This window comes from Sus scrofa, chromosome 3, assembly GCF_000003025.6.
Source record: "Sus scrofa isolate TJ Tabasco breed Duroc chromosome 3, Sscrofa11.1, whole genome shotgun sequence".
Taxonomy (NCBI): domain Eukaryota; kingdom Metazoa; phylum Chordata; class Mammalia; order Artiodactyla; family Suidae; genus Sus; species Sus scrofa.
This window is the reverse complement of record NC_010445.4, coordinates 76,603,953-76,624,260: the sequence shown is the minus strand read 5'-3', so window position 1 is coordinate 76,624,260 and position 20,308 is coordinate 76,603,953. Positions and strand designations below refer to the sequence as shown.

The window sequence follows — 20,308 nt, the reverse complement described above, 5'->3', positions numbered from 1 at the left end:
TCTCAGAACTGCCTTTTACCAAACTATAGCTTTGGTTGTCCCAGACCTTCGACCTCTTTATCTCTACGACGGAAGTAACACCAACATAATTAATCAAGGAGAACACACACACACAAATGTGCTCTGAAAGCACTGAACAATGAGAATCCCGACTGCTCACTCACAGTCACACTGACTTCCCAGGATATCCCAGAACATCCTACTCTTTTTATTCACTTGTTTTTGTCACCTTCACAATTTAGTACTGACTTCATATTATTCTCTAACAGTTTCATGTGCTAATCTTATTCCTGTAACTAGACTGCCAAAGAGCAACATGTTTAATAAAATAACTCCCTCTGGGTATAGCGCAGTGCTATTATAGGTAAAGATACCAGAGTTTAACGTTATAGAATAAAAGAGGCATTGCAATCGTGTGAATGTAAACGCCATTGTTTTTTTCATAGATAATTCCAAAATACTGACACTATTTACTTCGATGGCTTTGTTATATACACACCAAAATGATTTTGCTAAGTTTTACTTGCTTTGATCTTGTGCTGGCAAAGTTCTACGTTTAACCAAATGAGATCTTATTGATTTTAGACTAAGGGATGGGAAAGTGTACAGGCCCGCCTAAATTAGTACAAATTCAAAGCAGAGAATATCTTTCAATGAGCACAAGTTTCAAGAATACATCTAAGCAAACAGAAATTAAGCCTGGCCTAATCAATGTTCCCTAACTTAATAAACACATGAGAATAATAGTTAAATTGGTGTATCAAATAGCATTCCCAGGCATTTAACTTTATTACATTGTATTGAAAGAAGACAACAGTTCCCTCACGCAGTTCTATTTATGATTAAATTGCTTATTACAGCCATTTTCCCCCTAAGAATAGCGCAATGATTAAATGTCAGCCCAGCCCCATTCCAAATTGGGGAAATCCAAATAACCAAGGCTTTAACTAACAAATGTTATCTATTTTGGAATTTAATAGTCTCAATTCAAAGTCTCAAAATAAACTTATTTGTAAAAACAAAGACTTCCAGTTTCTCTGTATTTTTAGGGTGAAAAAAATGTCTTTGGTTGACATTTCCTGAATTTAAGATGATTCCAAAGGTACATTTTCTTAGAGAAGTTTAATAAATTCTTAGAAAAGTAAAGTTTGGCCACCTAAATATGTGATGGGGAGGGGACCAGAAACCGTCTCTTTGTCCTCTTAAACAAAACTACATTATTGCATTAAGTTTAATGATAAAAAAATGAAAAAATCCAAAGGCTTCAATCTTCATAACAGGTATCACCCCTCTAATTGAAGTTCTGACATAACCTATTATAAATCCTCTAAAATGAAATTTAGGCATTAACTTAAAACTTGAGAAAGGCTTTAAAAAATATCCTTTTAAATGAGATGGATGGGAGTGGGGCGGAAATAAGTGGTTATGTATTCTTGTTGGAGGTTTTTTGTTTTGTCTTTTTAGGGCTGCACCCACAGCATATGGAGGACCCCAGGCTAGGGGTCTAATTGGAGCTGTAGCTGCCGGCCTACACCACAGCCAAAGCCACACCAGATCTGAGCCATGTCTGCGACCTACACCACAGCTCATGGCAATGTGAGATCCTTAACCCACTGAGCAAGGACAGGGATCGAACCCACAATCTGATGGTTCCTAATCGAATTCGCTTCTGCTGCGCCACAACGGGAACTCCTGGAGGTTTTAAAAAAACTACGCAAGGGAGTTCCCACTGTGGCTCAGTGGGTTAAGAACCTGACATTATCTCTGTGAAGATATGGGTTTGATCCCTGGCCTCACTCAGCGGGTTAAGGATCTGGTGTTGCTGTGGCTGTGGTGTAGGCTGGCGGCTGCAACTCCAATTCAACCCCTAGCCCAGGAAATTTCATGTGCCACAGGTGCAGCCCTAAAAAGAAGAAGAAAAAAAAAAAAACTACACAAGAAATACATATTGTAAAAGAGTCAAGCAACTTAGGTGAGTCCATGAAGATTCTATTCTCATTCACTTCTCCCTCCCTACCTTTAAACACCTCTCCATCTCCAGAGCTGCCCGCTGTCCGTACAGTGGACACAATCCCAATTGCCTTCCTGAAGCTTTTGTATATGTTCATGTAAGTTTGGGTGTGTGTTTAAATGTAGCCACACCTATAAATTGCTCTGCAACTTGCCCTTTCTTCAAAAACATGTCTTAGAAATATAAGAAGGTAAAAAGGACTGTTTAGTGGCTGCGTAATAGTCCTCAGTATGGATATATTAGAATTCTTCAGCCATTCTCTATACTAATGAGCATTTAGGTTATTTCTAATGGGTCACCACGACAGACAATGCTGGAATGAACATCTTTGTACGTGTTCTCCAAGTTTGGTCTCTAGGCTCCTGGGAACCTTCCCTCTATACCCCCAGGTCCTTTCAGGGGGTCTAGGATGGCAAGACTACTTTCATATATTAAGACTTGTTTGCTTTTCCATTTCTGCTAATAGTTTTAAAAATAATAATAAGTTTTAATTATTAATTAAATATAATACTTATAAATATATAAATTTAAACAAATAAATAATGAATTAACAATTATTATTAATAACAAGTTTTAATAATAGGTTTTTTAAAATAGTGTTGCCATTTCTGCTAATAGTGCAAAAGTAACAGTGGGTAGAGTGGCTGTTCTGAGGCATCAGTCAAGGCAGGGCAGTGGCACCAAACAGTACCAAAGTTACTGGATTTACCACTGTCACATGGTCAAAGTAAAAAATGTTAAGACTGCTCAATGTTAAGACTGTCCTTGATGAAGCAGTTAAAATGATTAAATCATGGCCCCTGAATACACATCTTTTATTCTGTGTGATGAAATGGGAAGTACACATAACTGGATTCTCATGTCTGCCTCTGCATTTGACCTGCTATTAATATGTAGCTTTGGCTGAAGTATGGAAGAACCTCTGGCTTTGCATGAATGCAGGGTTGGAAAAAAGGAAGAGTATCCTCACAGCCTTTCTACTTCTGCCACTTAGGGAAGAATGACAATTGTCTCAAGGAAACACTTGTCCAATTGCTGCAGTTGCGCTAATTGCTTTCCTCATGGATCACTAGGTTTACTTGAAAGAATAACTAACAGATGAAACTGCGGTTATTCAGACTTGGGTACGTGGCAGACATTTTCCTGAAAATGAACACAGTGAGCCTGTCACCTCAAGGAAAACAAGGAGATATTTGTGGCCAATAATAAAATTTGAACTTTCAAGTGAAAGTTAGAATTTTGGACAGCTTCCCAATACTTGAAGACTTTTCTAATGAGATCAGTGGTGATATTAGGAAATGTGGGTTTTTTGTTTGGTTTTGGTTTTTTTGGTCCTTTTTCTCTTTTTAGGGCCACACCCACGGCATATGGAAGTTCCCAGGCTAGGGGTCTAATTGGAGCTGTTGCCGCTGGCCTACACCACAGCCACAGCAACGCCAGATCCGAGCTACATCTGAGATCAATACCACACCTCACAGCAACACTGGATCCTCAACCCACTGAATGAGGCCAGGGATCGAACCCTCAACCTCATGGTTCCTAGTTGAATTCGTTTCCACTGTGCCATGATGGGAACTCCGGAAATGTGGTTTTTTGATACTATAGAATTAAACGTATCAATATTTGGAAGATCTGTTTAACCCTGTAAACCATTATTTTCCAAGTGACTAACATGCATGATTTTACAAAATCAGGAATCAAAAAAAAAAAAAAAAAATCCACGCAAAGAGAAAGAAAAGCAAGCAGACATCCTCCACGGCCCCTCCCCCCTTTTCCTGCTGCATCCACAGCATATGGAAGTTCCCAGACCAGGGATGGAATCCAAGCCACATCTGTGACCTACACCACTGCTTTGGGGATCCTTAACTCACTGCACTGGGCCACGGATGGAACCCGCAACGCCATAGAGACAAGCTGGATCACTAACCCACTGAGCCACAGTGGGAACTCCCTAAACTGGTGGATTTTAATGTGACAGAGTATGAAAAGGTCATTGATATGGTTTCAGAGCCACATTTAAGAAATGACCACAAGCCCAGTTTTGGTGCAGCATTAAAGAAGTCTATCTATAATTGTCTGAAGAAGCTAATATTTCTCCATTTTCCAACTATATATCTTTGTGAGGCTGGCTTTTCTTCACACACTTTTGCAACAGTCTGAAGGCAGGAGCAGCTATTAGGATCCGGCAATTTTCTATTAAGTCAGATATTAAAGAGATGTGAAAAAAAGCAACATAATGCTATTCTTCTACTCATTTCCCCCCTGGAAAACAGTTATATAGTTATTTACCATAAAGAATGTCATTTATGCTAGCACTACCATTTATGATTTTCAATTATTTCAGTTTTAATTTCTAACACGGTAAATATTAGTAGCTATAGTCTACAAGACAAAAGCATTTTGGGGGATTCTGAGACCAAAAATGTCTGTGAACCGTAACTCTCCATACATCTTTGTAAACCTGTTTCCATAGGATAGGGTTTAGAGGTGCAACTGCCAAGTAAAAAAGGAATACACATTTAAAATTAATATCTTGCCAAATTGCCTTTCACAGAGCTTTGCCAGCTGGAACTCCTACCAAATGTGTGAGTGCTCGCAGACCTGCACCGGAATGAGCAACATTTTAGATTTTGTGATTCATCTTCCTAAGGTGGTTTCTCACAGGATTCATTTAAGAAGTAAAATCGCCTAATCCAGCGAAAATAAGCTTCAACTCAGAAATGTTTAATTTATGTATAATTTCTCAGGGAGACTCGATTGTCTCCAATTTACAAAAAAATTATCCAAATAACAACTTTGTGAATGGAGAGTTGGAACACAGACTTTTCCCAAAGAAACAATGGCAGTGAAGTTCACAGGCGTCAACATAGAATTCAAAAGACAAAAATCAAATATGCTGAATTCTGGAACGGCACTCCATGGAAAAGCTATTGACCACACTGTTTCTAGCAGCAAAAGCACGTTATGTCTTAGCTGGAATACTGGGAACTCTGATACCAGCCAGTCGCTGTATTCCAAAAATGATCTCCAGCCTCCCCTCACCACTGCACCATGCGTAGGGCAGGCCTTCAACAACCCACCCCATTTGCAGAGCTTCCAGGCAGATTCATACCCTCCAGTGGGCAGAAGTGTTGCATTATGGAAGCCTGGGGGCCAAAGGGGTGTGTTCGTGTCTGTGTGTTAGGAGCCCAGAACTTGCCAGAGCGTGAAACAGGCAAGGTGAGGCATGGAAAGATGGAGAAGCACAGGCAGGTGTATGGGTGTGTGACTGAGCTCCCATGGAGAAGCACAGCCAGGTGTATGGGTGTATAACTGAGCTCCTAGAGTGGATATAAAAGTCCAGAAACATTGAGTCACAGAATGTGAGGGGGACAAGAAGAGGGAGAGAGTGAAGGAGCAATAGAATAGGGGAGGGGATGAGGCACACAGTCCCTGTGCTACAGCAACACACAACAGAAGCTGGACCACAGCCAGGATTGCCCTATTCCTAGGCAGAGTGGGAATGAAGGGGCCAGGTTTTGGCTTCACAGAGAGTTCTCAGGGCTGGTTCTGCTAATGACCACGTGCCCTAGACTGAGGAAACGGATCACTTCTTGGAGCACTGGATACCCCCACTACAAAGCGGAGATAATAGTCTCGTCCACCTTGCTGCAGGAACTTAACTGAGCGTATTTATTTACACAAAGGGCCTCAAACAAAACCATCGAAGTTTACAATTACTATGTTCAAGTCAGTGGTAAGATACAAGTTTATAAATGTGTCTATGAAATGAAGGGCTAAATTAGACAATCTAAAGGCCATTTCAGGTTGACATATTCTATGACAAACCATGGAAATATCAGGAAGAAACAGACCTAAAAAGATACAACCATTCAGGTAAGATAATTTGTTAACACAAAAGCAGACACAGTCAAAATAAAAAGGGAAAGAGAGAAAAACCCTTTTCTATCAAAATCTTTGTAGGAAAAGAATACCAAATACAATTAAAAAGGCAAACAACAGATAATAAAAATATTTGCAGCAAATGTGGGAGATGAAGATGAATGTCTTCATCACGTTTGGAGGGCGTATGTATCACGGAGAAAAATCAGACCCCAACAGGTAAATACGCAAAGGACACAATTCAGTTATGACTGTTTAACAAACAGAAAGACATTTGATCTCATTATTGACCAACAATAAGATTACCATTCTTACTTCAATCAAATGTGGTAAAGATTGAAAACATCTAACCCTCAAGGTATTAAAGGAAATTTTCATCTATGCTGGAAGAAGCTCTTTGTGCGAGCATTAAAAAATCATAAAAATCTGACCCCTCCAAATTATTCCAAGAAAATAGAAAAAAGAAAAAAAGTGTGGAAAATGTGGGTAGGTAATATTGGGGTGGAGGGATGGGAAAGAATCTTAATATTAATATTTGATACTAAGGAGATCATCAAATAAACAGTGAACATCAACCTGATACCAGCAACACGGAAAATTTCCTATGAGAATGTTATGGCAAAACAAAGGAGATACAAAACTGTTTATGCACTCCAATTATAGCCATATAAAAATAAAAACATGCACAAGCGGGAAAATTATATCAAAGGGCTAAAGGTGGTTGTACAGATGTGACTTTGGCTCAGTCTGGGGTCAGAGTGACAGGGCACCGAAGACAGGTTCCTGGACCCAAGATGGATCACCCAGAACAAGGAGTCTTTCCAAATCTTAGTTTCTTCAGTTATAACTATACAGGCTGCTATAAGGATATGATGATACAACTTAACTAGAGGGCTAACTGTACTTAGCCCTTAGGTAAACCTTGGATAAAAGGTAGTTATTTTACTTTTTCTTGTTAGTGTGGTTACACTGTTTATTGAGAATATTTTAGAAACAAGAATGTTTTAATTATCTATTATTATGTAAGGAATTTCTCGAGTGGCCACATTTCTTAAAATGAGCCATATTCTCTCTTTAAAGTTTCATTCATTTTGGAGCTCCCACTGTGGCACAATGGAGGAGTGGGACACAGGGACACAGGTTGCAAATGCAGCTCGGATCTGATCCCTGGCCTGGGAGACTCCATAAGCTGTGGAGCAGCCAAAAAAAAGGGAAAGAAACCAAGAGAGAATAAAAAAGTTTCATTCATTTCATTTTCAGAAATGCATCAAGTGGGAAAATACCATTTCTGTTAACCCATATATAACATTTAGAAATTGCTGTCTCATTTATTTTGTAACTTATATAAACATTAAGAAGTCACTGCCGAAGAAGATGGATTTGTACACCTAGCACATAAAACCCAACACATACCGTTGTCAAGAGTCTCAAATGTACCACTGATATATTCCTTTGGTGATTGTGTGTTTTATCTGTTGAGATCCTGCCTATTTGAAATCAACACTTGGCTTTGGAGGACACACTCCGGGATCAAATACAGAGAGGAGCATGCTCTCCCCAGGTTCAAGGTCATCAATTAAATACAGACTTAGACACTCAATTTTCCTTCCTGTCACAGATTCCTTCCTAACAGAGAACTAAATGAAGGTCCAATTCTGCCATGAATCTGTATGTTATAAACTATCAACACTCCCATTCTTGTGAGCTAATGACCCTGCAAAGTGCATAGTTTTAAGTACATAAAATTACTACAGAAGTGTAATGCCACTGCTTTTTGTGACTTTCTTTTCCCAAACATGTTTTTTTATTCACTAGCTTATGCAAATAGAAGCTGCAGTATCTTTTAGATAAACATGTATTTCGAAGTAACAAAATGTCAGAGGCCACTTCTGTCTTTGCATTCTACTTTTCACCAACCAAACCGGGATGGCATGCTCCGTGGATAAACACTAGGTTTAAAAAAATCCTGACTTCACAGCTCACTACAATGTGATTCATAATAGAGAACATACTTTTGTTTTGAACATCTTGTTACAGTAACAGGAAGGCAGCTTAGTTCATCAGAGACGCAAACAAGAGAGCCACATGCACGACTTCTAAGCATCTGAGTTATATGGTGTGTAGTAAAAAGTGACTTCACTGGAAAGCCAGGGTTATATTTTGTAATCTGGCATCATCTCTGGGAGCTGTAACTTTGGAAGCTTTTGGAAGTGTCTGAGGTCAGAGACAGAAGGAAAAAAATACCTACAGGAAAAGGGCTATGCATTAATGTCAAGAAATCAGTTGTTACTGGTTTAACCCCCACGTAGCACGTCTGCCATTACCAGTTTGTCTTTCTGCCGTTCACCATGGATGAGAAAGCCGCTTCGTCCATTGCCTTCGGGGTGCATGACCTTACAGACCCCCACGCGACTGATCCCGCCTCCTTCCTGTGGGAACCATCCCCCGCTGGAGTCATCTCTGGTCATAACCACAGCCTTGACACGCACAATATAGCTGTCACTAAAACGACAACAACAAGAAGAATGGGGCATGACAATGGTCTGGAGCTGGAGGACATGTTTCAAGTGCAGGGTGACCACAGCCAGCAGTCTGGGGACTCTTCAAAAGGAAATCTAAGCCTGGCAGCAACCTTAAAAAGATTGCCCATCTCAATAATTAGGTAAAAAACAACACTCTTAAACTCAATATAAACATAAAAACAAAAAAAAAGAGGCCCAGTCATTAAAAAAAGTTGAGAGTCTTTGCGGAGGTTTTAAAGCATAACATTCTCCAGTTTCTAGGTGGAAGTATTAATAATAAAATGAAAGAACTGATACCTATAGTTTGGTATCTACAAGTGAGAAAAGACAAATTAAGAGGATTTTATGGTTTCAACCCTGAAAACTTACATCTATGCAGAATGACCAAGGTTTAATGTTTTATAAAGCTAATGATCTTCTAATTTAGCATAAGAAGAGGGTAGGCCACTCCCAAATCACAAATTCACCATGTGATCATTTATACAGGTGGGGAGATATTTCAATTCAAATACCCTTTACACATGTGTAGCCTCCTGTTATTTTTTCCAGTCCACACTTTGATTTCGCAATAAGTTCTTTTGCACCTTTGCCAAAAATCCTTTCTCCTCCAGAGACCAACTCTAGCTTCTTTTCATTCTTCATCACTTTTGGGGAAATTTATGTGGACTTTCGGCAAGACCATTAAATTCTCACTGGCTGTTTTCGTACTTGGAATAGCATTCCTTTCCTTAATGCTTCAAACATACATTCTCATCTTCTATACGCCAGGTGCTGTACCAGATTCTAGGGAGACAAAGATGCAGAGTAACACAGAACCCCCTCTTTTCATCCCTCAGGCCTGGTGCTCAGAGCCTAGCCAAACCATCTACAAACTCCTGGGGACCACTGAGATGGTCCCTCTGTCCCACATCCCTCACCTCTCACCCCCGAAGGGAAAGCCACCCAGATTCCCCGCTGCCCCGCAGCTCACCCACTACTGTGACCCAACTCCCCTCCCACTGTGCCCCTGGGACTCAAGGGTCAACGATCCCCTTACTTCCTCAGCCCTTCCTTTCACACCTGTTTTTAACTGCAGTGAAATACACACAACGGAACATTCACCACGTTAGCCATTTTAAGCAGGACCATTTCATGGCATTAAGCACATTCACATCGTTTGGCAACCATCACCAGAATGCCAACCATCTATTCCCAGAACTTTTTTCACCTTCGCAAACTGAAACTCTGACACTAACTCCCATTCTCCCCTCTCCCCAGCCTCGGGCAACCAGCATTCTCTTTCATTCTCCTTCCGGCCTCTATGAAACTGACAACTCCTGGTACCTCAAGGAAGTTCCTTTCTCTTTCTTAACCTACAAGAAAATGCCCTTGGGTTGAGGCACGTGGCTCACTCACAAGGCCGCCTTCTCTCTCCAGCATTCTTCCAGCTGAGCCAAGAGATGCTGGGGAGGGTATTCACCTCCATGGCTGACAAACGGCCCCCTCTCCAGTTCCTCCAAAGCCCCTAAGTCTGACATTGCCCCCACTGCCCTTCTTCAATCTTCCGCAGATTTCTGGGTCACATCTTTCATACCTTGAAGAGGTTAGCTGGTGGGCTCATTGTCCCTCTATCTCTTTGCCATGATCCCTGGCATGATTCTTTGTAATTTCATTGTTCACACAGAGGATTCCTCCAAGTCTCTGACCTCTCAGTTTCTGGAACTCTTTTCCTCCAATGCCCTGGTCTTACACTCAGCCTCAGGCACGCATGTCTAAGTTACGCTCTTGACCTTGTCAGTTTGGAGCATCCTGTTCTCCAGCCATACCTCCCTACAGTGCAGCTTACCTTCTCTAGATTCCAATAATTCTTTTTTTTTTTTTTTTTTTTTTTTTTTTTTGGCTGTGCCTGTGGAATGTGGAAGTTCCTGGGCTAGAGATCGAATCCATGCCACAGCAGTGACCCAAGCTGCTGCAGTAACAATGCTGGGTCCTTAACCTGCTGGGCCACAAGGGAACTCCTAGATTCCAACAATTCTTCACCCCACCGGAGCCAACAATCTATTGTTCCCTGTTCCCCACACCCTCATGTTCTCACTTGATTCTCTACCCAACTTAAGTTCCATGGTCCGTCATGATACTCTTGCACAAAACCTTAACTTGTTTGCCCTCTTTCTTCATTTTAGTTCCCTGGCAAAACTTCAAACCCTGGTGTAGTCCTCCATCCACTTAACTCCATGTCCTCAATCAGGCTGCTGTACACGGTTAGAGGGAAAAACCCCAATTTACTGTGCTCGTAGGTCTAGTGTGAAGTCCTAACCACTAAACTCAAGTGGGTCCAGCCAGCATCCTGCTACATTTCCTGGACATGTCCCTAAGAAGATGGTTTCGTATGTCCTCCTGCCCCCTCCTTCTCAGATGATGGATGCACTTACTTTAATTTCACTGAGAAAATAGACACCATCCCAAGAGACCTAGCCCTGGCACCCACCAGCATGCCTACTAGTCACTACCAGCATTTGCTGCCTCCTCTCCTTTAACTGTGGCCAAACCATCCATGAATCAAGCCAACAACTGCACTTAAATATTGCCTTTGTGTGAACAGTGCCCCAACTCACATTTCCACATCCAGATCTCTTCCCTAAGCTTCAGATTAGTGAAACCAACTGCCTATGTGATTTCTCTGCTTTGGCATCTTGTAGGCACCTCAACCAATATGTGTAAAAAACTGAACTCGTGATTCCCCCCACCTGTGGATCCTACTGGCTCTTCCTTTGAAATTACCCAGAACACTTCTCAGATGACTATAACAGACCCAAACTGGCCTCCTTACTTTCACACTTGTCCAACTTCCTAAGGAAATTGAAAGGTAAGTCACATTAAGCAGATTAAAACCTTCTACTCAGGGAGTTCCTGTTATGGTGCTGTGGAGAAGAATCCAATTAGTATCCATGAGGATTCAGGTTTGATCCCTGGCCTCCTCAGTGGGTTAAGGATCCAGCGTTGCTGTGAGCTGTGGTACAAGTCGAAGACGCAGCTCGGATCCTGCGTTGCTGTGGCTGTGGTATAGGCCGGCAGCTGGAGCTCCCAATTTGACCCCTAGCCTGGGAACTTCCAATTGCTGTGGGTGTGGTTCCCCCCCCCCAAAAGGCCTTCTGCTCAAACCCTCCAATAGCTTCTTACATTACTATGAATGAAAGTAAATCTGTGCTTTTCTTACTGCTCTCCTCCTTGCTCATTCTCCTTCACTCCCACTGTCCTCGATGGTCCTCCACATTAAGCACACTCCTGCCACAGGGCCTTTGCACTTGCTATTTCCTTCCCTTCAAACCCCACCCCCCATTCTTCTCTCCACACACCAACTAGGCTCCTTATTTCATTCAGGTCTCTGTCCAAGGTTATTTCACCAGAGAAGATTTCTCTGTCCACTTTATATAATAAAGTGGCGCCCCTTATTCCTCTTAAATCTTCTCACTGTGCCTTGTCTCTCTAAATGCTACTACATCAGCATCTGCCTTATTTGCCCACTTTTCCCAACTAGAATGGGAACTCCACTAGAGCAGGGACTTTGCCCTTTTTGTTTACTGCCATATCCTTAGAACCTAGGGTGCTGTCTTATAGGTAGTAGATCATGGAATTAATGGGTTAAATAGACAATACTTATAAACAGGCTTAAAAAATTATTTGTAGCTAATACAATCTGAGAAAATATAGTGTTCAATAATCATTTACTTACAAGCCACAATAGCTTAAGTGGAATAGGGTAAAGATTTCCTTGTCATTGACAGGAAAACTGAATTTTGAAAATCACATGATTTCTATCATTAATCCATTCATCTCAAGATTCAACATGCATATTCCTTTAGATCAGAGAGATTCAGACCATTTTATGATATTTGTTTAGTTACATACAATTTGTGACTCTACTCCCCTCCATTCCCCATTTATTCTAGAAAAACTAAGGTTTCCTAGGATGTATAAATCTCCAGTATGAAACGCAGCTTTGGGAGTTCCTGTTGTGGCGCAGAGGTTAACAAACTCAACTAGCATCCATGAGGACGTGGGTTCAATCCCTGGCCTTGCTCAGTGGGTTAAGGATCCAGCGTTGCTGTGAGCTGTGGTGTAGGTTGCAGACGTGGCTCCGATCCCATGTTGCTGTGGCTGTGGTACAGGCCGGCAGCAACAGCTCCGATTGGACCCCTAGCTTGGGAACCTCCATATGCCAAAGCTGCAGCCCTAAACAGACCAAAAAAAAAAAAAAAAAAAAAAAAGAAGAAGAAGAAGAAGAAGAAGAAGAAAGAAACGCAGCTTTTTCAAATCTTCTGTGAATGTACTATGTGTTCATCCCAACAGGAAATGGCCAAGGTGAATAATTGAAACCCTACATACCTCTTGCTAAAACATGCTTTTACTTTTTTTTGTTGTTGCAGCTGTGTGCTTTTCTCCCGTCTTTGGAAGGGATTAAGTAAACATGAAAAATGGAAGTTTGCATTACTTATGTTAGTGCCATAGACCTATTTCCAAAAAGCATGCATTTATTAGAGACTCAAAAAAAAAAAAACCTCAAAAAAAAACTCACCCCGGCTTCCAGACTTCAGGGGCTGTTAATTTTGCCCTTTGCTTATGGTCTGCAGCATCCTCTTTCCTGACCTGATTCCTCATCAGCTCTTCCTGAGGGCACAGACTTCTCTGTAATGGGCTGTGTGTTGGGAGGGGTGGTGGTGGGGGGAGAAGCCCCCCCATCTCCTCTGCCAACAACCCCAACAGCCAGCATTAACGGAGGCAACCAGCTATTTAAAACAGGGCAGGGGGATAAAGTGTTGCACTAAAAGCTACGAGGGATGTCTGGATAATCCAGCTGCATGGCCGCACGCCAACTGCTTCCTATCCGTGGTGTATTTACGTTACTCAGGCACTCACCCCGCCCAGAACAGAAAGGACAATGAACTCCACCACCAAAAAGGTATAAAGAAGGAAAACTCCCTTCCCACCTTCCCTCCCTCTTTCTGGAAAGAATTAAACAACATGTTTAAACCAGATGTAGGGTTTGCTTTGGGGGGTGATGGAGCAGGACAGGCAAGAGCGGATTAGTCTCTTCATTTGCACAAGGAAAATGCTACGGGTGTGCTTTAGAAAAATGGTCCAAAAACATTCCTTGTCAAAAAAAACAACAACCTCATGCTTCTGAAAGTTTCAACTGTTAAACCAGTGTAACTGATTAGGACCTGGTGAAGTCCCAGGCGTGGGTCCAAACACCAAATGAATGGAGCCCTGGTGTCTGAATTTAAGTTAAAACTGACCCTAAGGAGTTCCTGCTGTGGCACAATGGGATTGACAGCGCCTTGGGAGTGCTGGGACACAGGTTCAATCCCCTGCCCGGCACAGTGGTTAAGGATCCAGAGCTGCCGCAGCTGCAGCTTAGGTCACAACTGTGGCTTGGATTTGATCCCTGGCCCAGGAACTCCATATGCCGAGGGGCAGCCAAAAGAGCAAACAAACAAACAAACAACAACAACAACTGACCCTAAGAATCAATGTCATTATGTGGTGTTTGACCATCACCCAAATGCCAACATATTCTTTAAGTGCACTTTGAATAAAACCAGCTTTTCTGAATCGGGCTGGGGATTTGCCCAAATGTGGTTCCTTTAAGGAAAAAGCTTTGCACTCCACACACATGGATTTGTAAAAAGAGGACTTGCTGCCCTATGATCACTCAGCATGCAATAGAGGTAGGTGACATCCCATGGCAGGATGGGGAAGGGAAGAAAGAATGATTTCAAAGACAGATTCTTTTTAGCGGGGGATGGGGTGCTGACTCCAAGATGGCACAAGTGGTTTTAGATCTCAGGCCTTTATGTCCTAAGTTCTCCCCAGATTCAAAGCAGGATCTGCCTGGACCACGTTACGGAGGTAAACAAAAGAGCAGTAGGAAATGGTGAGACACAGCAGTGTCCCTGGAAATAATATTCAGAGCCCGACAGGTTGGCACTGCCTTGACCTTCTTAGTAGCTGCAGAAGCCTCTTTTTGAGCTTCAGTTTCCTCATTTGCAAAAAGCCAAGAGAGGATATGCCGTGCTGGGCTGTCCTGAGAGTTAAACGCAGTGACAGAGGTCAAGTGCCTGATACAGAGAAGTTTGGTAAATTATAGTCATTGCAATTATTTCTGTTCAAAGGCTGACTTTAATTACAAGAACAGGTCTTTAAAGACCAGCCTCCCTGGCCACTGAGGACTGGGTTCCTGCCTGCCCACCTTCTTCAGCTGTCAGAAAGCAGAGGCACAGGAAGGCTGTCAAGGCCCTCGACAACAGGAGAAAATCCCAAATGGACCTCCAGCTTATTCACGCAAGGCAGATTTATAAAGAACAGGTTTGAGCCTACATTTCAGGCACCTGTAAAGGATCAGTTCATCTGCCATCTGGGAACTGCCTCTGTTCCTGCCTCTCCTCCTTGGATTTTGGAGCCTGGAACTTTTACATCCCCCATAAATACTTATCCCCCTTATCTGATCACACGGCTCCTTTATCTCTGCATTACGCTAAACATGCCACTCACTTCCTCCCAGCCCCACTTTTCAGCCTTCTCTACTGCACCAGACCTTGAGAGGGATTAGCCAAGATCTCAGCCTCTCAGCCTCCCTCTTGGCCCCAGCACAACCCCGAGCCATCAGCTGAGCCAAATATAACACTATGCCCTCCAGGGGAGTCAGGGCCACCCCTCACTGTAATCACACCCCTGGCCTCCCCAAATCTTCCTGGTGCCTAAGACTTAGAAAAGGTCTTTGATTACATTGAATCATGCACACAAATATGTAAAGTATTACACATATGAATAAAATATATGAGTGAAATATATGTGTCTTGTCATATTTTAAAAAGAATCCAGGAGTTCCCACTGTGTACAATCAGATTGGTGGTATCTCTGGAGTGCTGGGACACAGGTTTGATGCCTGGAGGGGCACAGTGGGTTAAGGATGCAGTAGGTTGCAACTGCAGCTCAGATCTGATCCCTGGCTTGGGAACTCCATATGACCCAGGGCAGCCAAAAAGGGGGAAAAAAAAAAAGAAAACAAAAAACACAAAATATTTCAGCAGAATCAAAGGGTTGAGAAGCCAAAGATATTAGTCATATTCTATTTAAATGGCTGATGGGTTCTTGAGTTCTATTAAGTATCAACTATTTAAAGAATTTAAAAAAATTTTTATTTACTATTATTATTTTTTGGGGGGGCCAAACTTGCAGCATGTGGAAGTTCCCGGACCAGGGACTAAACCTGCACTGCAGTTGCAACCTGTACCACACCCGCAGCAATTCTGGATCCTTAACCTGCTGTCCTGCAAGGGAGCTTCCTTAAGAGCCTTTCGAAAGGGGACTGCCCTGGTTTTAAGAATTTATATAATCCAAATTTCATAAGCAAGGAAAACTGCGCATATGTAGCTTTATGCATGGTAGTAATGTGGTCTTCAGCTCTATACATGTCCCTCAAGGTAGACACTTGCTCTGCATGCTTACTGTTGACCAAAATGTGTGTTGTTGGTCAAGGATTAAGCCACTACAAGCGACAGTGACAAGAAAAGCCAGCTAGAAAGGGAGACCGCACAGTAGCCTATGCTGGTGAAGACACCATCTCCCCTCTCAAACACTGATGAACAGGCACTACAAAGCAAAGAAGAAATTTTCTACACGTTAAGTGTTTGCTTGATAAAGAGAATTGGTTTGCGTAATATCAGACTTGGGGGAGCTAAAAAGTGGGCTATGGTCACGTAAGAAAAAGGCTTCTCCACAGTTATTTAACATCCATGAAACGAGTGATGAAGTACACTTGATGGAGAGTCGTCTTGGAAACGACCCTACCCCAGCATCTGCCAGGAGGAGAATCCATGTACTTGAACAGGTACCAACACCATAATTTTGAATGCATGGAGCCAAGGCCCTCTGCCAGTGCCCAGATTTACCCAGGCTTCTCCTCCAATCTTCACTGTGTCTCTGCCTTTCTGAGATGCTGCAGCTCCTCCTGCCCATACAGTCTTCCGCCCCAGAGGATTACAGCTTTTCTATCTTTGCAACCAATTTGGGTATTTAAAAAATGGTATGTAATGAATTTCCAGGAAGGGAACCCCAATATATAACGTGGTAGTGGAAGGTGGTGGTGAGAATGAGTGCTTGCCGCGCCATGCCTGGGGACGGAACCTTCATCCAGGAACTAATCAGGCCGAAAGCCAGGGGTTCCTGCTTCTATTATGGGTGTGAATAGGTTTTCCTCCTTTACCATGGGCTGGGCTTAGGATCTGGGAGTGAAAATAACTGGACAATGTGTTAGGAATCCTCATTTTAACTTTTCGTCATAGCCAGTAAGTTCTGCTGTCCTGCAAGGTCACCAGAGCCCTCCTTGTCTGAGTTCCATTCCAACCCCAAGGAAGAGGTATGGGGTGGCCCCATTCTCATCCTCGCATGCCCCACCGAAGCCCAGCATCTCTGTGGCTCAGGCTCCCTGGCTACCCTGAAGCATACAAATAGACCTACTCACCCACACACTATTTTCTTGTGCACAGATTACAAGGGGTCATTTTCCTTATTACTATGAACTACACTGCCAGCACAACTGATATTTAAAATAGGAATGACTATTACATTTAATAATGTATAAATCATTCTTTAGAGCCAATCCTAGCAAGTTGAAATTTATTAGACATGGGCCTCTAGTACTTTTTTTTGGTTTTTTTAGGGCCATATCCATGGTATGTGGAAGTTCCCAGGCTGTGGGTTGAATTGGAGCTGCAGCTGCCAGCCTATACCACAGCCACAGCAACTTGGGCTCTGAGCCACATCTGCAACCTACACCACAGCTCACAGCAACACCAGATCCTTAACCCACTGAGCGAGGTCTGGGATCAAATCCATATCCTCATGGATACTGGTTGGGTTCATAACCTGCCAGGCCATGATGGGAACTCCTGGGCTTCCAGTACTTAATTCCCACTGAAATTTTGATTCAAAAACACTCCTTTAAAATAACTATTATGAACTCCTATTTTTATAACCTAGTGTTTCTATGATTCAAAATAAATGCCCGTACCTTGTTTAACCATAATTAATATCTATAATAATATCTTCCTTTACATTACAGTTTGCTGTAAGGAGATGCCCTTCCAGGGCTGGGAGTTTGGAATGGAAACGTTGTAAAATTGGGTTTGTGATAGCATAACAATAAATATAATCAATCTCATTGAGGTTAAAAACAACAAAAACAACAACAAAAAAGGAGATGCCCTTCCAATCTTCAAGGGCCACCGTACATTTTCTGGCCACAAGAGCCAGACTGGCACGAGCACTGACCATTCTGGCACGTGGGGCTGAAACACACCACGTAGACAATGGACACGCTGCCAGCTGGCCCATGTGGCACCTGCTGTTCATGTGTCCTGTGACCCAGCAGGGCCAAGAAAGTCCATGAAGCCAAGACAAAAAGGAACAAAGATCAGGTTAAACATGTAAGCTTGACAGAGGCTTAAGAGGCCTGTGAGGAGCTAGTTGAAGAAATACCGGGGAGGGAAATTAGGGATCCTTTGACATCCCCGCAGCCTGGGAACACTGACCAGGGAGCACTCTCTGACAGACCTGGTGAGCTAGAAAAATCTACAGCTGGCTGAGGCAAGTCAGAGCTTCTGGTGGCGCCCGCACCTACACCTCAGTGACAACCCAATTCCAAGGGCAAACCTTCACACACTGGATGGAGGTGGTGATACTCAGCGCAGCACCCAGGGGCGCTGGAGGTTACCTTATTCAACACTAGCTTGGGGGCTTCCTTCTCAGCAAGGTTTACAAAGTTATACTAAAATCACTCCACCGTGCTGTCTTTAAAATACATTTTTAAATTTATCCTCTAAGCTTTTATTGCCTTGTAGTTTGAACCAGTATAAAGGTGTGATTCAGCTAGATTCACTCACTTACATTGCTCTCCATTTTTTTCCCTTTTGAAAAAATCTCCTTACTAAAACTTTTTGATTTTATGTATTGAATATATCCAGTGTCTTAAGGATGGAGCTATAGTTTTTTTTCCCTCCCACTTTAACCCAAAACTTTCCCTATCTTCATTTAAATTCAGAACTTAAATTCAGAAACCACCAGAACACTAAGTATATAACATCCACAATGACGGATCACTTATACCTGGGACCCAATAAAGATAAAGGCATGAGGGCTGTTATGCTAATGTACCGCCTAAAACCCTAACACTGGGCAGTTTTAAACCTGGGCAATGAATTGTTTGCTGAAGTAAATCTTAGCACCCGAAAGGCAATTTTACAGATGTGCCTAAGACAGATTTCTTAAATGGCTCTTTGGCAGCTCTCCCTGTGTCAATATAACTTTCCTGAGTGAGCACCTCCCAAGGTGAGTAATGCACTCAGCGAGGAGAAGAAAGGCCAGGCTGAGGTCAAGCCTGGAGAGATGGGGCAGGACAGGTGTGGGGCAGCACCGGTTTATTGTGGGAAATGCACCATCAGAAGGAAAGCAGTCATGCCTTATGGTATCACTTACGTGGCACAGATGAACCCATCCACAGAACGGAGACACATAAGGGACATGGACAGCAGACTTGTGCTTGCAGAGGGGGAGGGAGTGGGATGGACTGGGAGTTTGGGGTTAGTAGATGCAAACTATTACATTTAGAATGGATAAGCAACGAGGTCCTGCTAATACAGCACAGGGAACTATATCCAATCTCTTGTGACAGAACATGATGGAAGATAATATGAAAAAAAAAACATATATATATGAATGACTGGGTCACTTTGCTGTACAGCAGAAATTGACACAACATAGTAAATCAACTACACTTTAATAAAAAAATTTAAAAAATAAAGAAGGAAAGTTGTCATTTTTTCCAAGAAATTTGAAAACTATTTGCTCTAATCTCTACTAATAGCAGAAATCCTAATTTCCCCACCCTGGGGGTCCAGGGAACTGGAGATTCCTGGGCATATGTGCCTCTTAAGTGCTAGGTGGGTGTCCTGGTGGACCACTTGGGACCTCTGTACCCTCATCTTTCAAGGGTCTGTATGGAGGTCATTAGCTTACTATCAGGCTCTGGAGGCATTTTAAATTATCTTTGAGTTTTAAAACACTGGCTCCAAGAAGTTATCTCATACTACCCTACACCACCAACAAAAACCCTTAGATTTGGAAATAAATATAATTAAGCTTTTTTTAAAAAACAATCAACAATTCCATGGAATTCAACAAAACGAAACATTTTTTTTGGAAAAGATTTGCAACATGGATGGACCTAGAAACTCATGCTCAGTGAAGTCAGCCATACAATGAGACACCAACATCAAATGCTTTCACTGACATGTGGAATCTGAAAAAAGGACAGACGAAACTTCTTTGCAGAACAGATGCTGACTCACAGACATTGAAAAACTTATGGTCTCCAGAGGAGACAGTTTGGGGGGTGGGGCGATATGCCTGGGCTGTGGGATGGAAATCCTGTGAAATTAGATTGTTATGATCATTATACAACTACAGATGTGATAAATTCATTTGAGTAATAAAAAAAATGAAAAAAAAAAACCTCTCATGTTCTTTCCACTAAAAATAAAATAAAATAAAATAAGCTTAACATCCAATGATTCTCCAAACTGTCACAGGTAAGGTTTATATTAGCATAAGGGGAATAATTCCAATTTAGACTCAGCCTTTCAAGGCAAATCTCCTACATTAGGCAAGGCTGCCAGACACAACAGGACGTGCCCCCATCCTGCCTCCATCCCGTGTTCCTTTTACCTGTATATCCAGGAACCCTATCTGCTATAGACAGTTACTGAAATAACAAGCTAAATACCTACACGTAAATGTATATTTCATTTTAGCGTTAATTCTCTCATAGCTTTATGCATAGATTCTCTAACATGGT

At 42.3% G+C, this 20,308-nt stretch overlaps 1 protein-coding gene across 4 annotated transcripts in view; it reads right to left on the bottom strand.

Moving 5' to 3' along the window:
• SPRED2 (sprouty related EVH1 domain containing 2) overlaps positions 1 to 20,308 on the bottom strand; it is a 122,007-nt gene that overhangs the window by 25,392 nt on the left and 76,307 nt on the right. For 3 of the 4 annotated variants that reach the window (XM_021087442.1, XM_021087443.1, XM_021087444.1), the window contains one exon: positions 8,218 to 8,395. In XM_021087442.1, coding sequence (XP_020943101.1) covers positions 8,218 to 8,395 — 178 coding nt within the window. Of the gene's footprint in view, positions 1 to 8,217; positions 8,396 to 8,927; positions 9,359 to 20,308 lie in introns of those variants that run through there. The other variant, XM_021087445.1, reaches the window with a different exon arrangement.